At 45.4% G+C, this 16,038-nt stretch overlaps 1 protein-coding gene across 1 annotated transcript in view; it reads left to right on the top strand.

The window, feature by feature from the left end:
- LOC147105141 (uncharacterized) overlaps positions 1-16,038 on the top strand; it is a 78,958-nt gene that overhangs the window by 21,718 nt on the left and 41,202 nt on the right. The window contains exons 8-10 of the mRNA XM_086011785.1: positions 1,691-1,788; positions 5,502-5,635; positions 9,456-9,554. Coding sequence (XP_085867911.1) covers positions 1,691-1,788; positions 5,502-5,635; positions 9,456-9,554 — 331 coding nt within the window. The remainder of the gene's footprint in view (positions 1-1,690; positions 1,789-5,501; positions 5,636-9,455; positions 9,555-16,038) is intronic.

Genomic DNA, 16,038 nt, shown 5'->3' with positions numbered 1-16,038 from the left:
CTCAATTTGAAGAAAAGCTGTAAATGTTGATGGTATCCAATTTGAATCTCTTCCTGGTAGATTTAATTCTATTTCCCCTCACCTGTTGCAATGTGTTCCTGAAGGCTGCTTCCAAGAACGCATATTTTAAAGTAAAGCAGTGATGGAGAATTGTAGAATCTTACAGCACAGAAGGAGGCCATTCAGCCTGTTGTGCCTGTGCCGGCTCTTTGAAAGAGCTGCAATTTATTTCCCACACCCAGCTTTTTCCCCATAACCCTGCAAATTAGTCCTCTTCAAGCACATGTCTAATTGCCTTTGAAAGTTGCTGTGGAATCTGCTTGTACCATTCATTCAAATAGTGCATTCCAAATCTTAACCGCTCTCTGTGGGGGGGAAAAATTCGCTTCATTTCCCCTCTAGTACCGTCCCTTTAATACCATACCTCCTTTTTGTCCCTTCTCTCCTGAAGGCGGCAGATCATGCTGGTGTGCAATTCCACTTACAGCAGGTGCTGCCTTGTACCTCAGCAAAGTGGTTGCACTGCATATTTGTGCCTAAGGGGCTAACACAGCCGTGCCTGATCCTGGTCTAACTTGGTGTCCATGCATGTACGCTTTGGGAGCGAGGAGTGCATAATGTTTGGGAGTGGACCGTGACCTTTTGTTTGCTGTTCAGTCCACTCCTTCCCCTTAAGCCTGGAGCTATTGATGCCTATTTTAGAGTCTGACTGCTGTCCTGGCTGAAATGAGTTATCATAGCAGAGACTAGGGACCATTGTGGTCTGTCTGGTTCAGTGGCCTGAAGTTACCGCTTTGGGCACAGTCGGCACCCTAGGCGCAAATTGCGCCCAAAGTGACACCAATTTTGAGGTGTTTCCACTCAACCTCATTTGCATATTGCTGAACATAAAATCTGCCATGAACCAGCGCAATTGGGCAGCGTTTTAGAACGTAATTTTGTTTAAAAAAATATTCCTTTGATATATTTAAGGGTGGTAACTTGGTGCAGTTTGATTTAATACAGCTGAAAATGGGTTTATCATAAAAATAAGCATTTTTAATCTGTGTCTAGTCCCCTACCTGCGAGTAACCTGATTTTAAATATCTGAAACTGACTTGGGGGAAAAAAAAACTACAGAACCACTTGCTAGTTATATTGGTGTACAGTAGTCAGTTTCTTAGTAAATTAAAAAGAATGATACTCAAAAGCTTTTAAAACCTGTCTACTTGTGTCCTTGAGCCTTTAAAAAAAAGTAATTTTAAGAGCCTCTTCGCAGGCCTGCAGAAACTCACAATGGTGATTAATTCGATCTGGGGGCATGGCCAGTTTTGAGGTCGGGGCCAGCTGGTAGCGCAATGTTTTTAAAACTAGCACAAAAGATTGTGGAAACTCGATTTGCACTGGATGTAATTTGCGCTTGAAATTCCGCAATCTTTTGCGCTGTTTGGGCGAATTGTGCTGCAAAAAGCAGCGCAACCTAGCCGAAACTTCAGGCTAGTGTATTTATTGACCCACAGGAGTTCAGAAAGGCCGTAGCTGCGCAGAGCATCTTCACTTTAAAGCAGAGCTCTGAATTGTATTTCTAGCACGTTGATGGAGGTTTACCTTGCCCCTTCCGTCTATTGTATCAGATCCAGTATCATACACCCTGTTGCAAATTGAACTGGGGCTTTTACTTGTTAAAGCTAACTGGTCATTTGTTTTACAGGGAAACTGATTTTCAAGAGACACTGCAAAGCAAGCAGGAGCTTATAAAAGAACCTGATGGAAAACGTACGTTTCCAACCAATGATTATGGGAGCAAAGGTAAATGTTGGGTGAAATAACTAAATATTAGCCTAGCTGTTCTGTAACATTTGAAATTATTTAGTTAATACAAATGTGCTTGCTATATGTGAACTACAAATTCTCAAGGGTGTGTTTGAAGACACTTCCATCCATATATATTTTTACTTTTTTTTTAAATGACTCATGCCCTTCACCATTTTCTTCATTAATTTTTTGCTGTTGGGCCAAACACCTGTTAATTGAATAAATACCAATAAAATTGAAATTGAATTGAAATTGAATTGCCTCCTATTATGGGAGTGAAGTGGAACAAGAAATCCGTTCAGACATTCAAAAGAGATTGCTAGACTTCCCCAAGGCATGGAAGGTACAAAGCTCCCAATCTCCTTCCTTCCTTCTTTCCTTCCTTCTTTCCTTGTTTCCTTCCTTGTTTCCTTCCTTCCTTGTTTGTTGCCTTCCTTCCTTCCTTCCTTGTTTGTTGCCTTCCTTCCTTCCTTCCTTGTTTCCTTCCTTGTTTTCTTGTTTCCTCGTTTCCGTGTTGTAATCTCTGTCATTCTATGTAAGAAGGGCTGGCTGGCACCTCCATCTATAGTATTTCCCAGAAGGAATGGAAGTTCCCAATGTAGCTCAGGTTTCCAGCCTGAGAAACTCCTCTGCTCCTAAGGGGTTTCTCAGTGGGTCAGCAGTCATGGATACGGAAGAATGTCCTGTTCTCCTAAGCCAGCCATTGTTTATTCCTTTCAGATAATGCAGGCTATGTGCTAGGTGTCTCTACAGACCGGAAAATGGTTGGGAAGTCAGGGTTTAATCAACAAATTCAAATTTACAAAGATCAAGGGAGCCACAGCTCCCTCGAACATGAAATATTTGAATCTGCTGATTTTAATACGAGCAAGATGCAACCTTACGTAAAGGAGAAGTTGTACAATTGAATTGCTGTCTAAATGTGAAACAGGTACACTAAGCAGAATCCCAAGGCTCTGCACACTATCCACAGTAAAGATACAGGAAAGTAGTTTACAGTCTTTGTTTTAAATCATTGACTGAGCTCCTGACCATTTATTTTAAAGCTGAACCTATTTTTACAATCAGTCTTTTCTAATTATGGAAAAATAAATGGAAATTTATAACAGTCTGTCACAACCCATCTATGTTAAAGGAAAAAGAAATTCAAATCAAATTCATTTAAGAATTCTAAACACATATATAATTCATTAATATGCTGTTTTACGATTGAAGATTTGTTGGTGTTTGGCCCTGGCAGTAAATTTCTGTAGACACCGAGCATAAGATGTAGTGGTTATGTTATTGGACTAGTAATCTAGAGGCCTGGACTAATAATCCAGTGAACTGAGTTCCAATCTCACCATGGCAGTTTGAAATTTGAATTAGTTAAAAAAAAGTCTTGAAAACAAAACTGCTATCAGTAAAAGTGACCACAAAGCTGTCAGTGGTTGTAAAAATCCAAATGGTTCACTAATGTCCTTTAGGGAAGGAAACCTGCTGTCCTTACCCAGGCCTATGTGTGACTCCAGTCCCACATCAGCGTGGTTTACTCTTAACTTATTTCTGAAATTGTCTAGCAAGCAAGCCCGCTACCACCTACTCAGGGCAACAAGGGATGGGCAATAAATGCCAGCATTGCTAGCAACGCCCACATTCTGAAAATGAATTTAAAAAAAGTTGTTGATGGGCTCCACAGCAAATGTGTGTAAAAGTGAGGTGCACAATTACCTTTGTCTGCCCCCTGTATCAACAAACCACTTCCTCATTTATAAACAGATCTGAGGGATCTAGGTGATTGCATTGACTTAGTTGACGGCTTCCCATCATGCAGCTTTCACCTATGCTTTTACCAGAGGGGGCTCTTTAGCCCCAATTAGGGTTACCCTTCTTTGGTGCACATACTGCAGCAGGGCCCTCAGCCATTTAGCATCAAACCATGCAATGAAAGAGGAGATGTCAGATGAAGCTGGTAAATGATGTACCTCTGCTTTGTCTCTTGTCAATCTCAGTCCAGTGCAGTTGTGGCTGCGCTGGCTTCACACTTTCACTCAGCCAGCAGGCGGAGCCGGCACTGCCCAAATGCCGTGAATAAGAAACCAGATAAATTACACCAGCCTGCCGCAGTTAGCAGTCTAAATATACTTGCAGTGTTGCCCCTACATCTCCAATGTGCCATTGTGAAGAATTAATCCACTTTTCTGCCGCTAATTTAACTTTCCTTTTAATGGCAAACTGAAGCCCTTTGAAAGTTGCTACTTCACTAGATGTTCTGTTCGTCAACCAATTTTAACATAGGCCAAATGTGTGGGTAAGCTTTTCATATGCCAGTAGCCTATTCAAATTAAGCTAGCGACTTCCATTTCAAAGATTAGCATGCCTTCCCTCCTCTGAACAGTTGGCTCTTGCTAGTTTGTTCGCAAAATTGGGGCTCTAATCTTTAATCTAATCTAATCTAATCTAATTTTTATGTTTTGTAAAGAAGGTAGTTACTCTCCAATGAAGCTAGCCATTTGTTTCCTCCCTTTCCTCTGTCCTTCTGCTCTGTATACCACGGCCACCAAGAGGTTGGTGGTGCCACAGAACTGCCACAGTGCAATATCTTTGGTTTACAACAACTATATATTCACAAATCACTACAATAATTCTTTACTCATATAATTCAAGGTTTAGGTATATATTCAGCATTTTTTGGATATATTCTTTAAAAGTCATACTTACCAATCAGTCCAAATATTATCCCCATGTTTTGATGCAGTGAGTTAGTGTCTTTACAGCTTTATGCTTGACGTAGTTGATGGTACTGTAGTACTGCTGGAACTACGCAATATCTTCACATATCCTACAACATATATGATTATTAGTTGCATACAAGCGCCAAATTGCATTCAAAGCCGGGGGTGCGGTGGGAGCAGACTGATATGCAGCTATTTAAGCTTTGTACCCAAACCTGTTAGAATTATTTGTGAGCATACATTTCAGCAACAGTGGGTAATTTCACAATCTGCTGATTCTGAGCATGAACCAGACACACTAAGCAGAATCCCAAGACTCTGCACACTATCCACAGTAAAGATACAGGAAAGAAGTTTACAGTCTGTTTTAAATCAGTGGCTCAACTGGGGCTAAAAATTCAAGGGCTTTACGCCACCCATTACCGGCAAAAAATAGCAAAAAGTGGGTTGCCGCCGCTCTTTTGCCAACAGGTGGCGGGTCCCGCAGCATCCTCCATTTTCACAGGCCCGGCAGCGTTGTCTGTAAGATCCATCACCCTGCAAATTAAAATGAGGTGACACCACGCCGACTTAACATCACTACGCCGAACTTGGACCTTTGCGCTGAGTTCAGCGCTCGGTCCTAAGCTCACCATGTAAACCCAGCATGCAGCAGACTCGTAGAAGTGCTGTCAGCACCTCTCAAAGGGACAAACACATCTTTCAGCTAAGTTTGCATTTAAGCTTCTGGACTGTGTTTTTTGATTTTTTTGATTTCATTGAAGTAGTGGCTTTCTGCAATAGATGTTAAAAGTTTTTTTAAGTGTGCAGGGAGTGCTGCTGGACACTTGCAAGGTCTCCGATGGTAAAGGAAGGCCTCTGAGAAGACAGAAAATGCTGCAAAAACTCAGCAGGTCAGCCAACATCCGTAGAGAGAGAAAGAGAGTTCATGTCTCAGGTCAAGATCCTGCCTGACCTGCTGAGTATTCCCAGCATTTTATGCTATCACTTCAGTTTTACAGCATCCGCTCGCAGGGGGGATAGGAAGACGCAGAAGAGTAAGAATCAGAAAAAGAAACAGAAGAAGAAACAGAAGGAAGGATGCAACCCAGACAGTCCCTTTCTGGCCGGATGCGTTTGTAGCACCAGTAAGTACAACTCCAATTCCTCTTTCAACATTAGTCCCACACCTTACCTCCCCTCTGTTACTGACCATCACAGCACCTCTTGGCCATGATGCTGGAAAATAAAAGCCACCACGAAGCAAACTTTCCAATCCAACTTTATCCATCTATCCATCCAATATGACATCAAGAAATCAACTCATCACCCTCATGCATTCTCTTAGTGACTGTCTTGTGTGTGCCTTTGCCTATCCTACTGATGCCATGCAGTGCTACCCCAACATGGCTAGTGGAAGGCTGCTGACTTTTAGTAGGGGACACTGCAAATGGCCATGCTGGTCGACCTTGAGGAGCTGGGTGTGTCAAATCAAGTGATGGTGTTTCTTCTTCACTTTCCTCTCCCTCTTCTTGGCCAACCACTGGCTGGCCAGGCTGCATTTCTTGGGTGTGTGAAATGAGGAAGGCACAAGGGTGGAGTTGTGGTGAGGGGATGGCGGGAAAGCAAGAGGTGCATGTGAGAAGGAAGATAACGTATGAGGATACCAGCATCTTGTATCATTTCTGCCCCGCTGCTGGCCAAGGGCTCAGCCATGCTCCTGCCAACAATGGCCTGCACTGTCTCCTCCAAGGGGGGTGAGTGAGGCTAGGGATGGGATACTTGGCTCATGATTGGTACAGATTGTTGGTAGGTGAGTGATTGTGGGGGGGGGGGGGGGAAGAGTCGTGCATTGAGCAATGTATGAGGCTGGTGCTGCAGTTGGTAGGAGATGGCTTTTGAAGATGCATTTACTGCACTGGTCTGAGGTCATGAAGCTTCTTTAGGCACTGGAGCCAGATCGTGGGGGGCGACACTGCTGGCAGTGATGGCCTCGGTGATGTGGTCCCATATCATTCTTTCTGGAGGGCATCCTGGCCCCTGTGGGTAGAGGACATCTCTTGCAGTGTTGACCCCTGCACAAAGCTGGAGTGCTGCTTACGAGACCCTGGGTGCCCCTTCCCTGGCTTGCTGAGTCGTTTGTGTTAGTGCTGAAGCACTTTTCCCAATTTTTGAGGTTCGGAAGGGAAATCAGCTTTAAGAGTTGAAGACTTCCATTTGGAACTTTTTAATGTAATTTTTTTTTAAAAGGCAGTAAGAACTGAAAATTGAATTTTTTCACTTCATTTTAATTTTTATTAGTTCAGAAGACATTGCCCTTTTAATTTCCCACAATGCCCAGCAAATTCCATTGTCTTGTTTCCAGAGGCTGTTGGAACATCAAATGCCACTCCTGGACAGGAACTTCGACTCCCATGCCTGCACTAATGCCACCAGGAGGGCGTTACACAGTAAATTAGTGCTGGGCTAAGAAGCTTTAGCCCCCAGCGTGAATTTTTCTCCGGTAGCGCTTTGTCCATTTTCAGCAGCTGTTAACCCAAGGCCGTGGTGACATCTGCAACTCTCGTGGCAGCCACGAATTCTTCCCCTCTGGCCTTTTATTTTAAAGCAAGCCTATTTCTATAGTCAGTCTTTTCTGAACAGTAATAAATTAGTCTTTTTTTAATTTTTTCGTTCCTGGGATGTGGACATTGCTGGCAAAGCCAGCATTTATTGCCCATCCCAAATTCCCCTTGAGAAGGTGGTGTTGAGCCACCTTCTTAAACCACTGCTGTCCTCGTGGTGAAGATACTCCCACAGTGCTGTTAGGTAGGGAGTTCCAAGAGTTTGACCCAGCGACGATGAAGAATCGTGATAATTTCCAAGTCAGGATGGTGTGTAAGTTGGAGGTGGTGGCGTTCCCTTGCGCCTGCTGCCCTTGCCCATCTGGGTTTGGGAGGTGCTGTCGAAGAAACTTTGGCAAGTTGCTGCAGGGCATCTTGTAGATGGTGCACACTGCAGCCACGGTGCGCCGGTGGTGGAGGGCGTGAATGTTTAACGTGGTAATGGGGTGCCAGTCAACCGGGCTGCTTTGTCCTGGATGGTGTCGAGCTTCTTGAGTGTTGTTGGAGCTGCACTCATCCAGGCAAGTGGAGAGTATTCCATCACACTCCTGACATGTGCCTTGTAGATAGTGGAAAGGCTTTGGGGAGTCACTCACCACAGAATATCCAGCCTCTGACCTGCTCTTGTAGCCACAGTATTTACATGGCTGGTCCAGTTAAGTTTCTGGTCAATGGTGACCCCCCAGAATGTTGATGGTAGGGCTTTTGACGATGGTAATGCTGTTGAATGTCATGGGGTGGTGATTGGACTCTCTCTTGTTGGAGATGGTCATCGCCTGGCACTTGTGTGGCACGAATGTTACTTGTCACTTATCAGCCCAAGCCTGAATGTTGTCCAGGTCTTGATATTAATATGCTGTTTTAAGATTGAATATTTGTTGGTGGTAGTCACCTGGATATGTTTCCTACATTTGATTCTTCGAGAATTAATATCCCTATTTTTAAGTTTAATGCTTTTCTTCCACTATACCCACTGCTACCAAAATCCTGATCCCTTGTACCTCAAGGCTTGATTTCTCTAGTGCTCTCCTTCGTGGCCTCTCAAGCCCCAGTCTACAGAAATTCGAACATCCAGATCTCTGCTGCTCTTATGTTATCCCGGTCAAAGTCCTGCATATCTATCACCTACATTACTGTTCTCAATTGCATCACTATCCCCTATCGTATAGATATCAAAATCCTTGGGCATGAATTTGCGATCGGAGGCTTCCTGCGGGCGGATGCCTCCAATCATCAAATTTTCTATGCAGTTAAATGGTGGTCCGGGAGATACGAAGGCTTGCAATCCTGGGCCTCTCCTGGTAGAAATTCGTGGAAGCCCACGTATCCCAGGGGCACATGCGGTTCGCAAGCGCCCCTGGAATCACATGGGACAGCCCAACCAATGAAAGAAGGGAATCCCCATTCATACTTTTGACAGTTATGACAGTTTCGTACGTACAGAAGTATGAATGGGGCTGACTTAAAAAAAATGTGAACACATGAAATAATTTTTTTAAATTACATATATAAAATTAATTAAAATGGCATTAATTAAATATTTTAAACAAAAATGTAATTATTTGTAAAAAAAAATTTATGGGGGAAAAATTTGGTTGATTTGCACCTGGGCGCTAACGGGGTGCAAAGCAACTCGTGCCCGGGTACGGCGCCGCCAACGCCTCCCGTGAAATTCAGCGGGAGGTTAGCGGTGGCGATAACCGTTAGCACTGCGCCTCCGGCGATGGTGTCATCGCCGTGCACAGCGCACCGCTCGCGATCTTCGGTAGCGCCCCCTGACTTACCACCGGACGCTATGTCCGACAGGGTTAGGGTTGCAAAGGGGTGGAAAGTTTCCGGGAAATTTCCGGAAATTTTCCACGGGAAGTTTAGCTTGGGAATTTTGCCCAAAAAAGCACATGCTAGCATAATATTGTTTTTTTTGTATTTCTTTTTTTTTTCACAGGTCCTCTCTTAAAATTACTAACAGAGATGGAATCTTAATTATTAAGGAATTTCTTTATTAATATATGTTTATCTTCTTACTTGGCTTGTTTTAATAATTACAAGTTTTGTGTGTGACTGTGAACAAATGTGTCCTGATTGGTTGGATGAGTGGATGAGCGATTAGCTCCCTCTATTTGTAATATTTGCATATCGAATTGTGATTGGCCTGCAGGCATCTGTAAGACTGCTATAGTTTTTTTAAGATCCAGGTTAGGGGTCCTGAGGGAAGTCATTTTGTTTTCTGCTGATGTTGTGATGATGCAGTAAGTAAATCAGACTTTATACCAAATAAACCAGTTACTTGTTGAACTCTGTTGTCCTTCAATTTAAAATATACAAAATAATACACTATTGGTGATGTAGCGTCGTGTGTGTACAGGTCATGCTTCCATCACATGGAGCATCAGCAAAAATGTACTCACCCTGTTGCAATCGTGCTGATCGACCGCAGTTCGACACAGAGATGAATGCCCTTTATTTCTCTGCATAGAACAATGCCACGTTTACCGTCGGATGTGTGGAAGCATTTTACCCCAGGCATTAAAGATGGAAAGACTGTGTACATGTGCAAACACTGTAGAAAGCCATATGTAAAGAATGCCACAAAGATGCAGCAGCATTTATCCAAATGCAACAACTTCACTCAAAGCTCACAGCAGTCAGCCCAGAGTTCCTCTGCTTCCATTCAAGAAGATGATGGTTCTCATTCAGCATCAGGCTCCTTATCACCAGCAACTCCTGGCCCACTTGGAAGGTTCTTTGATACAATGGATAACCATAGCCAGAAGAATGCAGATGAGTGCCTTGCTCGAGCTGTATATGCAACAGGCTCACCCCTCATGCTCACAGCCAATGTGTACTGGAAGAGATTTTTCAATGTTATTCGCCCTGCATACTGTCCTCCCACCAGACATGCTTTGTCTACTTATTTGCTGGAGGCTGAGTATAACAGAGTCCAAGGAAAGCTCAAAGAAACGATAGCGATGGCAGACTGGTGCAGTTATCTCAGATGGGTGGTCAAATGTACGAGGGGAGGGCATCATAAACTACATCGTCTCCACTCCTCTCCCAGTGTTCTTCAAGAGCACAGACACGAAGGACAACAGACACACAGGCACATACATTGCTGATGAGCTGAAAGCGGTCATCAACGATCTTGGATCACAAAAGGTCTTTGCAGTAGTTACTGACAATGCTGCGAATATGAAGGCTGCTTGGGCTCAAGTGGAGGAGGCCTACCCTCATATTACGTCTATTGGGTGCGCAGCTCATGGGCTTAACCTGCTCCTCAAGGACATCATGGGTTTGAGAACCATGGAAGCACTGTACAAGAGAGCCAAGCAAGTTGTTAAGTATGTCAGGGGAAAACAGGTAGTTGCAGCAACCTACAACTCCAAGCAAATGACAAAGAACAAGAACACCACACTGAAGCTGCCCAACAACACTAGATGGGGTGGTGTTGTCATAATGTACAACAGCCTTCTGGAGGGTAAGGAGTCGCTGCAAGAAATGGCAATATCCCAGTCTGGGGATATGGAAACCACCATCAAGAAAATACTGCTGGATGATGTGTTTTGGGAGAGAGTGGTTAGCAGCCTTAAACTACTCTCACCAGTAGTATCTGCAATTGCTCAGATTGAAGGAGATGACGTTGTCTTGTCAGGTGTTCTCAGGCTTTTTACTGATTTAAAAGAACAAATCAGCATTGCCCTACCCACATCCCTGCTGCTCAAAGCAGAGGAGAAGGCAATTGTTCAATTCATACAGACGCGTCAAGAATTTTGTGTCAAGCCGATTCATGCTGCAGCATACATGCTGGACCCAAAGCATCTTGGGAGACCAATACTTTCTGGAGAACAGATCAACAGCGCTTACAGTGTGATTTCTACCCTCTCACACCATCTCAATCTGGATGTGGGCAAAGTTCTGGGAAGTCTGGCAAAGTTCTCTACCAAGCAAGGTCTTTGGAATGGGGATGGGATATGGGAATCATGCAAGCATATCAGTGCACATACCTGGTGGAAGGGACTTTGTGCATCTGAGGCCCTGTCACCTATTGCATCGGTGATACTCCAAATCCCACCTTCATCAGCGGCCTCTGAACGAAACTGGTCACTTTTTGGGAATACGCATACAAAGGTGCGCAACAGGCTGACTAACAAGAGAGTGGAGAAACTGGTGGCTATCCGGGCAAACCTACAACTTATTGAGCCAGATACAGAAGTGTCCACCACACAGCTAGACACTGACACAGAGGAGGAAATGGACACGTCAGAGCCAGAGTCAGAGAATCAGGAGGAGCAATGAGGAGTAGAAGACTCAGAAGACTCATGAGTAGAAGACTCAAAGGGACAAAATAAGGACAAATTACAGGCTAAATAAGCTGACGCTCTTTTTATTTTATTTTAGATGGGTCTTTTTTGTGGGGGTTCAATAAAGTTCAAAATTATAACCTAAATAAAGTTTTGAAAGCCTGTTTTTATTTGTATGGAACAGTATGTCTATTTTGACGACAAAGATAATATAAGGGTCAGAGACAAAAACCATCAGTGTGCAAAAAAACTCTAAATTCCCGAAAATTCCCATGGAAAGTTTCCTCTTTTAAAAATTCCCAGAATTTTGCAACCCTAGACAGGGTTAAGGGGGCCTACCTGCGGCCGGGGCAGCACAAATTAAAGGGGAGGTGCCGGGCGGCTATTTTTGTTGCTGGCCGCCTGCCAGGCCTAGAGGGGGTCCAATGTGCAACCCCCATAGGTGGAGAAGCCTACAACACATTGTTCCCCTGTACTCTGCAATTTCCTTAAACTTCCTCGCCTCAGCAGTGTTCTTAAAAAAGTCTCCTCAAAACCTGCTGGGTGTCCACAGCTCCGCTCCACTTGGGTCGCCATTCAGCTCATTTAAAAACAAATCCTCAACTAGATAAGAGAGAAACTGTTTCCACTGGCAGGAGGGTCACAGATTTTTAACATAATTGGCAAAAAAAGCCAGAAGGCAGATACAGGTAGACTATCCTTTATCCGAAAACCTCGGGACCAGCCGTGTTTCGGTTTTCGGAAAATTTCGGATTTCGGAAGGTATTTTATAAGACTGGGAAATTTGTCGGGGGTGGGTCCGCGGGGGGTCGTCGGTGGTGGTCGGCGGGAGTCGGGGTCGGCGGGGGTCCGCGGGGGGGTCGTCGGCGGGGGTCGGGGTCGTGCGCACGACTTACGCTGACCCTCTGCTCAGCGTAAGTCGTGCGCCACTCTGGTCATGTCGTGCGCACGACTTACGCTGAACAAAAAAACCTTCGGTTTTTAGAGGGTTTCGGTTTTCGGAAGTTCAGATAAAAGGTAGTCTACCTGTAATGAGAATTTTTTTTTTTTTTTACACAGCGAGTTATTCTGATCTGGAATGCGCTGCCTGAAAGGGTGGTGGAAGCAGATTCAAGTGACTTTCAAAAGGGAATTGGATCTCGACTTAAAAAGGGGGGAAAGTGCAGAGTTGTGGGGAAAGAGCAGGAGAGTGGGACTAATTGGATAGTTCTACCAAAGAGCTGGCAGAGGCACAATGGGCCGAATGGCCTCCTCCTGTGCTGTAAGATTCTCTGATTCCAACCGCCTGTTTCTCGTCCTTGTAACATATTTGATCGAAATATTTCAAAAGTTAAGACAGCACAGATTTGTTGTCCTTTTCAACGGTTTTCGGCACTTACATTAACCAATAGGTGACAGTTGGGCTGATTTCCTCACCTCACCCACCCGTCCCTCTGCCTTTCTCTTCAGTGAGCGGACAGCTCCTGCACGACAGCTGCCCGCCAAAAATGCCGTGCATGCGCAGTGCCGGTCACCCAAAAAAGCCACGCATGTGCAGTGCCGGCTTCCCAAAAAAATGCCACGCTTGCGCAGTGCCGACTGCCAAGAAAAAAATGCTGCGCCTGCGCAGTGCCGGCTGAGCGCTGCGTGCGGGGCTGAGTGAGAGCGCGAGGTTCGGCACAGCCGCTAGACGGCAGCGGGGCTGAGGTCCGGACAAGAGACAAGGCGGAGCTGCCTCATTTAACCAGCTTTGTCCGACCCTTAAGTCCCGCCCCACCACCAACCACCACCACCTTCCTCTTTCATTGCAGGAGAGAATGAAAACATAGAAACATAGAAGATAGGAGCAGGAGTAGGCCATTCGGCCCCTCGAGCCTGCTCCGCCATTCAATGAGATCATGGCTGATCATCCAAATTCAGTACCCTGTCTCTGCTTTCTCCCCATATCTCTTGATCCCTTTAGCCTTAAGAAATATATCTAACTCCTTCTTGAATATATTTAATGAATTGGCCTCTACTGCCTTCTGTGGTAGAGAATTCCACAGGTTCACCACTCTCTGGGTGAAGAAATTCCTCCTCTGTCCTAAATGGCTTACTCCTTATCCTTAGACTGTGACCCCTGGTTCTGGACTCCCCGGCCATCGCCTTTATTGTTTCCACCCCCTCCCCGCCACCTTCTACACTTTGATCTGCTGTCTGTTAAGATGCTGCGTCAGTCAGGGAGAGACAGGATGACCTGCAGTCCACCTCCTGACCTCCAGCCCCTGGGCAGACAAGAGATCTCCTTGATGGCAATAACTGGAAGGGGGAAGTTTCTGAGCGAAGAGCATTTGTTGTAAGTGAATCCCCAATTAACTTTACATCTAAGGCCCGCTTTTTACCAGATCAAAGAAATACTGGTAAGTTAGAAGGTAGCATTCAGTGTAATTTTTAACACCCCCCTCCTCATTTGGGGTTATAATGTGTTAACTGATGTTTACAGATGTAGGTGTGTGGCAGCTGTGGCTCAGTGGGTAGCATCCTTGCCTCTGAGTCAGAAGGTTGCGGGTTCCAGACCCGAGCACAAAATCCAGGCTGACACTCCAGTGCAGTGCTGAAGGAGCGCCGCACTGTCGGAGGTGCGGTCTTTTGGATGAGACGTTAAACCAAGGCCCCGTCTGCTCTCAGGTGGACGTAAAGGATTCCAAGGCACTGTTTCAAAGAAGAGCAGGGGAGTTCTCCCCGGTGTCCTGGCCAATATTTACCCCTCGATCAACATCACTAAAACAGATTATTTGAACATTATCACATTGCTGTTTGTGTGAGCTTGCAGTGCACAATTGGCTTTTCAATTATTGAACCCATTTTTATCCATACTTAGAATATTATGCAGAATGTTCTAGAAATGTACTGTAACATCAGAACAAAACAACTAGAGTAAAAACTGCACACAAAATTACATTAAAACAGAGCTTTTAAAGGAAAATCTGTATTGTATTTGAAATATCAAATAAACAGTGCAATTTGTAATTGTATTGTAATTTGCATGTAATTCTATCTAAAAGACATTGCTAGCGATGCCCTGGCTTCAATCAGTTAGGAAACAGTGGATCTAAGCGAAGGCTGTTACATGGAGCTGAACAACGGAGGAGACATTTTGAATGAAGATGATGTGGTTCAACATGCCAAATGCTGCCGAGAGGTCAGGAGGAGGAGGAGGGATAACATACCATGGTCACAGTCACAGAATGATGTTCATGACTTTGGTTAGAGCCACCTTTTGTTGGGGTGGGGGGGGTTCGGAAAACTGAGTGGGAAATTCAAACTGGGAGTGCGGGAGAGATGGGCTTGGATCTGCGAGGCAAAAAATATTCGAGAACTTTGGAGGTGAAAGGGACACTGAACTGCCACTGAGTGAGCAAGATCATGGGAGTAGAGGTCAAGATTGGGTTTTTGAAGAGGGGAGTAATGATGGCAGTTTTGAGAGGGAGAGGGCCAGGGCTTGAAGAGAAGGAACCATTTACAATTATATCAGCTAGGCTGGGGGCCAGGAAGGAAAATTAGGTGGCTAGGAGTTTAGAGGGAATGGTGTTTTGGGTGTAGCAATAGATTTCTTGGACAATATGAGATTCAAGAGCATGGAGAGGAAGATGGAAGAAAAACGAGAGAGAAATGGGTGCTCAGAACAACAATAGGAAGGGGGGGTGGGCTGCAGTGGGCAGTGTATCTTAGTGGGTGGGAGGAAGGGGAAAGTGTCAGACATAGCTGAACAGATAGGCCCCGATTTTCGGCTTGTGTGGGAAATGGTCGGGTTTCCCCGAATGTGGGATTTCTGACACACATAAAAAAGTGTCAGCCAGCTCCACGCAATTTTCCCTCAAGTGGCCAATTAATTCCCAGCATGTGGGAAGCCTTGCTAATTGTCCAATTCGAGTCAGAAATCCCCACACTATGATGTCATCATTCGTGGTGCTTTCAAAGTGTCCAGCAAGCTTCTCCACCTCTGCAGGCTTCTCAACCACTCTTGCACAATGGCAGAGGAGCCTGCACCAGCTGCTGCCAGCGGCAGAGGCCGAGCTGCCTTCAAATTCGACGAGGCTTCACTGCAAGCATTATTGGATGGGGTTAGGGCCCACAGGGAGGTCCTCTTCCCTAGGTCAGGGAGGAAGAGGCCTCCCACTGAAACCAATGCTGCATAGTTGCAGGTGTCAGCAGATGTCAACTCGCTGGGAGTCACCAGAAGAACCTTGGCATTACATCTCTATCTCCTTCCTTTACTCCCCCACAGTACCATCCAGAGCCCCCGTCCTCACTGTGGAGGAGGAAGAGGCTGTGCAGCCAGACTCCTCAGAGGAAGCTCCAACCTCTGAGGGCGCAGCATCAGCAGAAGTAAGCGCACCCAGCACCAGTGCAGACACTCACACCTCGGGTGGACCTTCGGGACATAGAGTAGTGTTGTCACCTGGTGTTTCACAGCTCACAAGTGAGCCTCAGCAGATTCTGGAGACAGAGACAGCAGCGGCGAGTCCTCATCGGAGGGCGCAGGACTCTGCCAGCTCAGCTCAGCTGTGCTGCATGATGACCCTCTGCCTCTGGGTCCATCCGCAAGAGAAGAGGTGATGGATTTCCATGCACAGATGCAGGAGTCTCTGCAGGTTTTGTCTCCAGGGTTGCTGCGAGTGCTGAGCAAAT

This window comes from Somniosus microcephalus, chromosome 18 (genome assembly GCF_052327205.1).
Source record: "Somniosus microcephalus isolate GS21.2 chromosome 18, FLI_Smic_1.0, whole genome shotgun sequence".
NCBI classification, from domain to species: Eukaryota; Metazoa; Chordata; class Chondrichthyes; order Squaliformes; family Somniosidae; genus Somniosus; species Somniosus microcephalus.
Note: the sequence above shows the minus strand (reverse complement) of the source record. Positions and strands in the feature narration are given on the sequence as shown.